Below are 12016 nucleotides of genomic sequence, written 5' to 3'. Positions count from 1 at the left end.
GGGAGCAGTATTATAGTAGTTATATTCTTGTACATAGGGAGCAGTATTATAGTAGTTATATTCTTGTACATAGGGAGCAGTATTATAGTAGTTATAGTCTTGTACATAGGGGGCAGTATTATAGTAGTTCTATTCTTGTACATAGGGGGCAGTATTATAGTAGTTCTATTCTTGTACAAAGGAGGCAGTAGTATAGTAGTTCTATTTTTGTACATAGGGGGCAGTATTTTAGTAGTTCTATTTTTGTACATAGGGGGCAGTATTATAGTAGTTCTATTCTTGCACATAGGGGGCAGTATTATAGTAGTTATATTCTTGTACATAGGGAGCAGTATTATAGTAGTTATATTCTTGTACATAGGGAGCAGTATTATAGTAGTTATATTCTTGTACATAGGGAGCAGTATTATAGTAGTTATAGTCTTGTACATAGGGGGCAGTATTATAGTAGTTCTATTCTTGTACATAGGGGGCAGTATTATAGTAGTTCTATTCTTGTACAAAGGAGGCAGCAGTATAGTAGTTCTATTTTTGTACATAGGGGGCAGTATTATAGTAGTTCTATTTTTGTACATAGGGGGCAGTATTATAGTAGTTCTATTTTTGTACATAGGGGGCAGTATTATAGTAGTTCTATTCTTGCACATAGGGGGCAGTATTATAGTAGTTACCTATCCTGTTGGTGAGCCATAAAAGGAGATATTGGTATAGACCTTTTAAAGAGGGCTTCCAGGGAACTGGTATTGAGGACTTCTCCTCAGGATAGGTTATCAGTAGTTGATCAGACCGGATCCACTGCAGCTGATTGTGCGCCGCAGCAAACGGGTTCAGAGGAGAAGCTGCTGCTCCGACCAGTGTAGTGAGCGGCGTCTGTAACTGCAGGGGTAGCTCTCATGGACTGGCCACAATTACAAGTACAATGGACAGGGCTTCCCTGGGGATCAGCTACTAGTGACCTATCCGGACTATAGATCATCAGTAGTATTTCTTTTTAAGCAGTGATACAAGTACTCCAGTGTTGTCCGCCTGCCCACATCCATCAGTTCTGCAGGAGTATATCCACTATTTTCTCTTTCCCATTGTATGTGCCTGATGTAAATCGCTGGTGCTCCCACTAGAAGTCTATGGGTAAAAGTCACATGACTGCCTCCTGCATTAGAGCCTGAGGGCACGCCATTGCTGCACAGTGTAGCGGCGGGCTAACAGCACACAGTTGGTCATACAAGATGCAATGCTGTCCGGTGGACGCGTCTGCTGCACGGCAGGGAGCGATCGTGTAAAGTTGCCATTACTTCAAGCTGCATTTAACCCCACAGGGACCACCCAGCGTGCCCACCTCCTCGCTCCCCTACAAGTCCTTGAAGCAGGGGCTGCACTCCCCTTTCGTTCGCTTCTGGTGCCGAACGTATCGCATCCTGCCCGATGTGCGAATAGCAACTCTGACGATTGAAACCAGTGAAGTGAAACGTGTCTTGTGCCGCCATTTTATTTTAAGACAAGACGCCACGATCATCATCATTTCTGGAGTGTCTGAATTTATTGCAAAGACTAGTTTACATTGCTTGTGTACAATGAGCACTTTAGAACAGTCTCCTTCATTAATCCGAGTTACAAAAAACATGACAGGGTTACAAGTGTAAACATTCGCACCTCGCGGGCGCGGTCGCACAGACACACAGAGTCACACACACACAGGCCAAAAAGAAGATTGCACTTTAAAAAGAGGAAACAAATCATGAAGGAGAGTGCGGGGCGGCGCTTTAGTGTCTCGTGACCTCCTTGGGTTTGGATGGAGGGGGTGGAATTAGTTTAAATTCAATTTTGTTGTGTATTACTGGTTTTCACCACAAGGTGGCGCAAGTGTCAATTACAATCCCCTGTAATTGCAATGTCCTGCACTTTATCTACAGGAGCTTATTGCAAACTACAAGTCCCAGAATGCACAGAGCCAGGCAGGCTTTAGGTGTGAGATACCAACCCATCGGCTGTACTGATTGGCACTTGTGAGAATCCTCAAAATTCTGGCAAAAAAATAAAAATCTAACCCCCGACCGGAAAAGTCCGGCCGAAGAGTAGGCGTTAAGGCGCAGAGTGAGCTTTGCATTCTGGGTACTGTAGTATATTCAGATATGGGGAGGAGAATGCAAATGGAGGGGGGGGGGGGGTTCCAGTTAATGTACGATATAGACGATGCTCTGCGGTTCAGGGGATGAAGACTTTTGCAACCATTTTCTGTTCCTCCTGCACAGCTAAAGCCGGCAGCGCACCCGCGGACGCATCATATCCGTGAAAACACTCATCACATTTGTATGCATGGTGGTAGCCGAAGATTAAACAAACAGTCCATGTTGTGTCTACAGCTCCCATGCAGGGCCGTGCGTCTCCATGGTGACAGAGTAGGACTGCATGATCAGACTACACTGGGGTTGTTTGTAGTCTGTAGCCATAGCGACACACAAGCCTGCATGGCAGCTGTAGACGACCCACACCGCTTTAAGTCAAGAACAATTAGCAAACTTATCTCAGTTTGGATTTTAGATGCAATAGAACAAAAAAAAAAAAAGTTGCAAAAAGTTTACACGCCCTTTAATTGTGACGCTGACCTCCGTCATTACCGAGCGGCGCTGCCTGCAGGACTCCATGATGGCTTTTGCAGTTCAGGAAGGTGATGGAGTCCAATCAGCAGCAAATCTCTCGCTCCTCTCCTCGTCTTTTGGTTATGCAGGCAGTAAACGCAGCATCGCGCCGGTACATTATAAAAATACTAATGCTAATATTCCGCCGGCGCAGAGACTGCAGCCGCCATCTTGGATTTAGAACGTCAATGGAAGGGAGTCTGAAAAAAAACAAAGCCCTGAAAATGCTTCAATCTGACCTGATTGTGCAAACAGTGTAGAGAGCACTAAGGTGGCGGGGAATGTGTGCGCAAGAACCAGTCCGACCGGAAGATCTGCGACCAGAGGGCTTGGCTCTTCACAGCATATCCTATTATCCTGGGGCAATAAAGAGGAGCCTCCGCTGTAAACACCGCTGTTGTGGTCGGGACCCCCAATGTGAAGAAGAAAAACACGTAACAAAACCCAGGACTGATGACATCACCGCTGAAACGAGCCAATCAGCATCAGCCACAGCCTGGGTGCAAGCTAATCAAAACTCATGTAAAAAAACAAACCATCAGAGCGAAACGGGGGCGGGGCCTTTACACGATATATACAAGGGAGAAGCGTAAAAAAGTGAAATAACGAAATCGCGCGAACGTCTATTTACAACCAATAAATATTCATAAAAAGGGGGAATTTACACACAAAAAAAAAATACCACACCTTTTTACACAAAATCCTGTGCCCCTCCCCTCCCCCCTCCACAGATCTGAACGTCACGTGAAAACTGTGAAATTTGGCCCCAAGGTTTAATTTTTACAGAAAAATAAGAAAACTTCAGATGTCTATTTACAGGCGGGGATGAGCCTCAGGCGCGGAGGGCGTCGTTTAACCCTGTGATCCCTGCAGGATGGGGGGGGGGGGGGGACCACTGACTAACAGACTCCGCCCCGTGGAAACGTCAGGGGTCCATGGTTTTGTGGCGTGGGATCTTTGGTGCAGTTTGAAATGCTGGATCGGTGGGAGGAGAATGCGCCAATATCTCTAGCCACTAGAGGCTGGCTTGTGTCATGAACCCTGCAGTGGGGGAGGGGCTGGCGGAGGCACCTCCAACTTTTTAAGGGTTAAAAATTTTTTTTCATCCTTATTACAAAGTGCTTTTTGTAGAAAACCCACATTTTCTTGTATCCACAGATAGCGCTATTTACATTAAGGTCCCTTTAAGGGGAAAGATGGCTAGCGGCAGGCTGGTCTGCCTCATTGAATCTGCGCCAATTCTCATAACTGAGATACGGGTAATTCCGTCCAAACCCAAGACTGGGCTGACTGCGTTCTGTCCTTGTCTTGCACTAATACTGGCACCCTGGCATGGCACAGGTTGGGCACTGTCAGAATTCATCGTCTTTTTATCCCCATCCCTTAAAGGCACCTGTGGCGTGGAGGCGGATTCTGGGTCCTGATGGCGTCGGCTGCCCCTGAACTTGTCTCGCATCGGCCTTTATTTGGCGCGGGTTTAGTGGGGTCCGCTCCTGCTTGGTTTTTGCCATTTGTCACAGTCTTGTAATAAAATATCAGAAGAAAAGGCCGAAGAGGGTCGGAGCCGTCTGCGGGGGTCTCGTTCCACAGGACGCGATGGCCGCTTACCCCCTGGAGAAGGTGCCATCCTTTGGATCCCTCCAGAGCTCTGGCTTAGGGTACAGTGGGTAAGACTTGGGGATCAGAAGATGCCCTTTGCTATCTTGAGTCCTTTCTGTTTCATTCGGGGGAGCGTGGAGCTGGATCCGTGTTTGATTTTGACCCCTTTGGAAAAGCCGCGTCTTTTCAGTATAAAGTCATAGTTGGCTCCTGAGTTCATCGCGTAGAAGACGTTGGCGTTATCTGGGATCTTCAGCTCTAAGGGAAAGAGGGGGAAACCAATATTACTTAATAGCTTGAGAAAGCTGGGTGACCTCTAGGTGTACAGATAAATACACCCCCACCCCCACCCCCCGCGTACCGCAGGGAAGGGGACTGTAAGGCTGGGTTCACACGGGACGTAGCAGCCAGCAAAGTGGATGAGATTTTTCAAAGATGTCGTCCACGCTGCAGCCAAGCCGCGCGAAGCTGGCGATGTGTCGCGGCAAACACAGATGCGGCATGTCAATTCTTTTTTCCATTTCCGAAGTGGCCTCTCTATGGGGAGAGATGGCTGCAGCGGAAATGCAGGTGGTGAAGCTACTTCAAAGGCCGCTGGTTTTTCAGAATGGTCATTCCACGAGATTTCCGCCCCGTGTGAACCCAGACTAAGGGCTTATTCAGATGGGTGTATATTGGTCAGGTTTTCACGCCCGGCCGATATACGCTGCCCCTCTCTGCAAGGAATTTAGCTTTGCTCCTCCCATTGCAAACAGTAGTGAGGGGCGGAGAGGGGGTGGGACCTCAGTGCACTACTCCCATCCTGCCTCCTCCTTGCAAAGAGGGGCAGCGTATATCAGCCGGGCGTGAAAACCCGACAGATATACACCCATCTAAATAAGCCCTAAGGCCGTGTTCACATGGGGTGGACAATCCACAGCATCTTTAAAATCTCATCCACACTCTGCAGTAATATCTGCACTCGGGGCTCATTCACACGGATACAACACCTTTTCGGCCCGTGAATATGCAGCGTATTCACAGTCTGAAAACTGCCTATTCAGTTCATATTTCGTCTTTTCTGCAAGGTTTTTGCATGCAAAAACTACATCGAAAAGCCTGTTTTGATACGCAAATATTCTCATTTCCCGTGTATTCACTCCACAATTGCGCTAGTTCATGCACTTCTATGGCCTATTTCAGTGCATGATATGCACCACAATAAGACATGCCACGTATTTTCTTATGTGACCGAAAATCGCACGAAAATTATGCAGTTATGAATGAATCCATTGAGATCAGTGGGTTTTATTCACTGGGTAACATTCAGTGTAAATACGCCCGCATGATGAGCCTTAAATCACTGCAGAAATTGCCCTTTGGTGCAGAATTTAAATCGGCATCATATTAATTTTAGCAGTGGATTTTGTGCAGAATACTTCAATGGAAAAGTCGAAATCCGCAGCAGCCCCCGCGGAGCGAGAAGAGACTGCTGCAGCCGACTGTCCATGCAGAAAATCCAAAGCCAAATATGCTGCAAGTCCACAAGAGCAGCCGGAGATCTGCCTTGTAGAAGAGCTGCACATTGGCCTAGGGGTTCGTTCCCATCCGTGTCTAAGGAACCTCCACAGCTGAAATCTGCAGGATGAAGTAGCGGCTGCACCATTTCATCCTGTGAAAAGCCAGAAACCAAAAGGACCCCATTATAGTCAACAGGAGCCGTTCAGTTCCCTCATAAGACCGACCCATTCGGGGTGCTGGTTTTCCGCTCAGAGCAGGAAATTGGAACTCTGACAGGAGGAACCCTAAGAGACATCGCTGAGTTCAGCACTGCACCTCCTAGGAGCCTGTGTGTTTAGCTTATGGGGCTCAGAGTGGACAGCTTCCCTTCAAGAACCCCAAACTTACTTCAAGTTCCATAGAAAGCAAACAGACTGATCTCAGAGTACAGAGCGACCAATGTGAGACATTGCAGAAATCCCATTACCTCTCTCCTCGGAAATGATCTGGACAAGTTCATAGTCCTCCGCCCGCTCCCCGTCCAGGTTATGTTTGGCCATTGCTTTGCGGATCACTACGGGGGTTTTGTCCTGACTCGTTACCTACGGGTAAAAGAGAATGGAACAGTACGGTCAGAGCGGCTCGAGGAGAGACTAGAGAAAGTTACTACTTATTTCCATCAACAGCGCCACTCTTGTTCATAGCGGTGTTTGGTACTGCAGCTCAGCCCGATTGACGTAAACACAAGACACAGAGCGTGGACAAGAGCGGCGCGGCTTCTACGCAGGATGCTTTAGGGCACCACTAGTATATGGGCACACCTATAGATTATATTCTGGAGATGCCCGCTGCTAGGCATCCATTATCCTTCAACCTTTATTAAGAGGAAACCTTCGTAAAGACTTATAAACTCTATGCAGGCGTTTGCCTGATGCCCTAGTGCCAACCACCTGAGCTGCCACCCAATGACTGGTCCCAACAGCGAGGTTCATGGGGGTAACTAACCAGGATGCTCTTGTACATGTTGCCGTTGTCCACGTCTAAGCTGACCCGGATGATGCAGCAATCGTCTATCTGCTGGTTGTAGAGGGGAAGTGAAAGAGACGAGTAACTGGAGATGCCGGAGACCGAGCGCTTGTGCGTCCGAGAGGCGGATACCGGCGTAGAGGAGACGGACGATGAAGAGGCGCTGCTTGACCCCGATCCGATGCCTGATGTGTCCAGAGACGAGAGCGACGTCGATTCCCAAAACTAGAAGCACAAGACTGAGTGTCAGACATTGGTGAAGGAGACGCTAAGCTTTACAACATAGGAGTGATGCGGCTGCTGCGAAGTATAAGGGATGAAGGATCCTAGCTGTAAGCCATGAACATACTGGGACCTTTATAACCTTATAATGTACAGCTGCGGTCATGTGATGTATTATATCAACATACAAACAAAAAGTACAAATAACTTCATCATCGAAATAGGAAACTAAACCCCTAAAACTCACGTTCTGTTTATGGGAAAGCTGGGTGACAACCAATATGGCCGTTATTACAGATCTCCAATCAGGATGGTTTCCTGAAATGGAAAGATCGTTATCTCACGTAGTTTTGGAGATTGTGAGAGACGAGTGACACTTAGTAGCAGCTATGTGTTACCCTCCGTTGTGACTGGACTTGCCCGGTAAGTAGGGACGAGCCCATTAGACTCCATCTTTCCCGCAGAAAGTTCCTTCCATATGTCTAGGGGTGTAATTTCCTCGTCTGCTGAAGGACTCAAGTACTTTCTATAATCCTTTTCAACACAGCAAAATACAGAGAGCAGCGACTGACCCCCAGGGGAGCACAGCGTTCTGTGGCCTGCGCCGCTGGATCTTTGGGCTGTTCCTCTCGTACCTTCTTCTCCTGACAATCCGGGGATTCGGGCACAAAGCTGATGTTGATCTCCTCCACGTCAGAGCTGCTAGAACCGGCCGATGTCACGCTGACAGAGTCCGTGGCGTCGCTCCCGCAGAGAAGGGGGCTGCTTTTCAGCTGATCGAAGGACTTTGAGTGAGAGCTGACGCTGGCGCACGGCTCTGAGCTGGGAGGCTGACGGCTGCAGGAAACAAATGGTTAATGGAGATGGTCAGAGCTTGGCCAATGCTTAGTTTCCACATCAGAGAAGTGGCGCCAATGTCTGACAGCCGCTTATTTAGTGAAATAATGTACAAACTTGGCTAAGTTGAGCATGTAAGGTTATAGAGGAGCGAGGAGGAGCCTGAATGGAGCGCTGGTCACACAAGCTCACTAGCGCTCCACTTTCGACGGGGCTGCGGAGACAGTTGAGCCGCACCCACTCAGCTATTTCCATTGGAATGAATGGAGCACTGACTGCACACGCTCGGCCAGCGCTCCCTTCATGCCCACGTCACTGGGGGGGTAGAAGTGACTCCGCAATTACAGGCAAAACAGAACATGGGAGTCCCGCTCTGCAGATCAGTGGTGAGACCACCAATCAGCAAATTATGCCTTATCCCGTGGAGAGGGGATAACTTAAAATTATGATACAACCCCTTCAAATCTGTGGGCTACTCACTCGCTCCATCGCTTGATGATCCCGGTGTTTTTCTTGGCCTTTAGAGTGTTGCTTGCAGATTCGGATAAAGGTTCGATCTCACAGGACAGGCTGTAGCTGCAGCGCAAGAAACACCACAAGTTAACAGCGGGACCATTACAGTAAGCTTCCTGTCATCTGGGATCAGCGGTTGCCGAAGTATGAGACAAATGATCTAATATTTATGTCCTTTAGATCGGGGTCCCCAACTCCAGTCCTCAGGGACCACCAACAGGTCATGTTTTCAGGATATCCTATAGTAAGAACACCCATGGCAATGTCTGAGGCATCGGCAATAATGACATCACCTGTGCAACACTGAGGGAATCCTGAAAACATGACCTGTTGGCGGTCCCCGAGGACTCGAGTTGGGGGACACTGCTTTAGATGAGAACATAAGGGACAGTCGCCTTATACGGCAGCGATCTGATAACATCTACTCCTCATCAGCTCACCTCTCCGCTTCAGTCAGCCGCTCCACGCTGTGAAACCACTCGACAAACGCCTCTTCGGGGATAAAACTGTAGTTGTTACAGGCCGACTGCAGCAGCTTTATCTGAGCGATGACCTCAAACTCCTTATAGAAGCACAAAAATGTACAAGTCAGACCAAAAGGAACAAAAACAGCGCAAATTCTATAATAAAACAGATGGTGAACAATCAGACTGGAGAAGAAGCTTCTCACCTTCCGTCTCTTTTCAAAGTTTATAAGGCCGCCCTGCGGATAGATGGGGATGTATTAGTACAGACAAGGCATCTGCGAGCATATTGATACTCTAAGTACTCGACAGGATGTACACGGAGCGGCCCCTTTACTAGACCCCTATCTAGATGCACGTCGGTCCTTCAGAACTGCAGCAGTTCATAGTTCTGCAGGAATATCGGCCCCTGCGGACAGGAAGTTTCTTGTAGTTGCTGCAGATTAGATGGCGGTGCTGACATGTTCTGACCGGCTGACAGGAAGGGGTCAGCGATTCATGCTGCTTGCGCCAAATTCTGACCTCCCATCAGCAACAGAGATCTGGACCCATCTGACCAGGAGATGTTTCTCCGCTGCTCAGTGATACAAGTTTTGCGCTCTTTTGCCCGCTGGAGTCTCTCCTTTCTGTTCTTCGGTCATGTTCACACAGGACGGATACGCTGCAGAATGTCCGCAGGGCAGTTGATAAGCCGTCCTGAAATCCACAAGATAAAGCTGCTGGGTTTTTTGCATTTTTCAGGCTTTTTTCTCAGCTAATGGTGCGATTTTAGTGCAATTTTGATTTCCGTTCATTCATGCGGATTTTCCGCTACGTTCCTCTATATTACTTCTATGTTACAGTCGGCTGTGGAGCCTGCAGGGACGATGCTTATACATTGCTCTTCCGCAACATTTAAATCCACTCAACAAGTATAATTACACAGCGGATGTTTTAGACGAAACATCACTAAAACTCATTCATTAAGCTGGGATTTCAAAACGCTGCAGGTTGTACACCGGACATTCCACAGCATATCCGTACCGTGAGAACACAGCCTTAACGCCGCTGAACTGGTCGCCTGCTGTTATATCTGATCTGTGGGGAGGAACGGCGCGTTGTGCGTTCGGACACGTTAGTTGGAGCTCCAGCGTTGTATTCAGCTGACTGTGCAGCCTGTTGGTCAGAACGATTCCTGACATCCTCCTCCGACCCCTTTTGGGTTGTTTCCATCCACAGGATCTCCTTTCTCTGCATATTTTTCCTTGATCGCGCCATTCTCCGTATACTCCCCACACCGTTACACAAGAAACCACCAGCGGTTAGCAGCGAGACCCCGGCTAGTCTAGCACCGATGACCGTGCCTTGTTAGAAGTCGCTCCGATCGCTGGATTCTCCCATCTTATATGGATTCACTGAAACTGATCCACGGAAAACTTGTCACGTGATTTTATCCTCCGGGGTCACGGGGAGAATGTCCATACGAGGAAGCACCAATTGCAAGAGGGCCGGGGTCTAATAAAGGGGCCGTTCAGTCTACGTATCAAGAAAACTGACCTCTAAATAGTCCTTCATAGCGGTGTCCAGCATCACCAGGTCCGTAAGAAATGTGCCGAGGTAAGGAATGGTTCCTTGCATGACACCCTGTACAAAAAGCAAAATAAGGAAAAATTAGCACTACTACAAGTCACCACTAGAGGGCAGATATCCAAGTCAACAATCTTCATATTGCACTGCCTACACTGCGCACATCAGTAAGGAATCTATATAAATGTCTATGTAGGATAATCGGGAAGGCTGAGGAGCCACTTACCATCTCCCTCTGCTGTTGGTGTCTCTTCTGCGCCCTCTTAGGATTAATATCCAGGGTTGCAAATTTGGAAGTGCCTTCCTGTAAAGGAAAAAGGGTAACAAAGGGTTACGGATGCCGCAGACAATAATAACCAGCACTCTTCACAATGCGAGGGTGGGTTAAAAATGACTTTGCATTCCCGGTAGATTGCGGACATCTGTATAGGTGCCGATTGCGGCCTAGGGCCATTGAATCATGCGGCAGGCCACGCCTTCCCACGCATTGTTTGCTTGACAGAACGCCGGATGGGTGAGATGCAATCTAAAGTATGTGCAAGCAATTGTTTTGTGGTTTGAAGCACTTGGCAATAATAGGTGGAATCCTCGTGACCAATCCCAGGCTTGTTATAGGGCCAGGAATAGGATGATGGCGAGGATTGCGAGGCTCCGGCTGTGAAACAGGGATTTAAAGGTGCAGCTGCCATCGGGAATTCTGGGAATGTAGACGCTAGAATGTGACTGGCAATTTGTTTTTGGTGCCCGCTTGAGGTCAGCTGGCATTGACGTGGTTGTATTACTGGATGCCGGAGCGATCTGCGCTGATGTTTGTGCTTGAGATAAGAGGAGGGAATCCCTCGGCCTCCCACACAGGAGTATCTGTGATATTCGCCAGCGCGCCCGGTCTGACACATTGAACGTGTGCTTGGCCCCATGTGTTAAGGCGTGTGCTGAGGGATTCCTCGCTGATAAGGGCAGTGACATCATAACAGCAGCCTGCAGACGTGTCTGGCTTGTACACGTGAATCCTATCAGGGGCGCCCCACACATATGACAGAGGGCAAAAAATACTGGAGGATCTTCAGCTGCAACACACAATCCTTAAAGGGGAAGCAAAAATGAGCGGCCTGTCCATTTAACAGTGTGTGACCCGCAGCGGTGTGTAATGCCCATCTTAAAGGGATTGTACAGAAGAAGTGAAGAAAAAGGGCGGCTTACTTTCAAAAACACTTTTGTGCACAGCCTGCATGTGTTATACAGCTCAGTCCCATTCTGCAAATTTTTTTTTTAATCTTGTACAACCCTTGAAAGTGACCCTCCAGCCCCGGAGAAAATAACATGGTGGCACCACTTCTCGGACTGCCCATTAGTCTAAGACACTACGTGCTGCTGTGATTGGTCGGTGCTGCCCATGTGAGCAGTCTGTAGTGTCTTAGATTACCAATGCATAATACGCACTGTGCATCATGTAGTGGGGAAAGCGGTGCGGCCATCTTTGTGTGTCCGGACTGGAGGGTCGCTTTAAATCTCCGTAGAGGACAAGGATATTTCCACACATCATGAAGACCCTTCCTCACCTTTATCAACAGCTCGCGGCTTAACGAGTGATTGTTCTCGTCGGAGAAGATTTCGGAAAGTTCTGTGAACGTCCTGAGACTCTCCCTGAAATAATTGGAATATTGCATGTTATGT

At 48.2% G+C, this 12016-nt stretch overlaps 1 protein-coding gene across 12 annotated transcripts in view; it reads right to left on the bottom strand.

The window, feature by feature from the left end:
• Window positions 1-1515: 1515 nt before the first annotated feature.
• Window positions 1516-12016, bottom strand: part of RALGDS (ral guanine nucleotide dissociation stimulator) — a 122582-nt gene continuing 112081 nt past the window's right edge. For 10 of the 12 annotated variants that reach the window (XM_066580161.1, XM_066580159.1, XM_066580157.1 and 7 more), the window contains 10 exons: window positions 11902-11986; window positions 10569-10646; window positions 10313-10399; window positions 8983-9015; window positions 8753-8874; window positions 8280-8375; window positions 7535-7799; window positions 6720-6965; window positions 6202-6316; window positions 1516-4493 (listed from right to left, as the gene is read on the bottom strand). In XM_066580161.1, the coding sequence (XP_066436258.1) occupies window positions 4318-4493; window positions 6202-6316; window positions 6720-6965; window positions 7535-7799; window positions 8280-8375; window positions 8753-8874; window positions 8983-9015; window positions 10313-10399; window positions 10569-10646; window positions 11902-11986 (1303 nt within the window). In that variant the 3' untranslated portion in view covers window positions 1516-4317. The remainder of the gene's footprint in view (window positions 4494-6201; window positions 6317-6719; window positions 6966-7534; window positions 7800-8279; window positions 8376-8752; window positions 8875-8982; window positions 9016-10312; window positions 10400-10568; window positions 10647-11901; window positions 11987-12016) is intronic. The other 2 variants (XM_066580154.1, XM_066580165.1) reach the window with 1 other exon arrangement.

This window comes from Eleutherodactylus coqui, chromosome 10 (genome assembly GCF_035609145.1).
Source record: "Eleutherodactylus coqui strain aEleCoq1 chromosome 10, aEleCoq1.hap1, whole genome shotgun sequence".
NCBI classification, from domain to species: Eukaryota; Metazoa; Chordata; class Amphibia; order Anura; family Eleutherodactylidae; genus Eleutherodactylus; species Eleutherodactylus coqui.
This window is presented reverse-complemented; position numbering and strand designations above follow the sequence as displayed.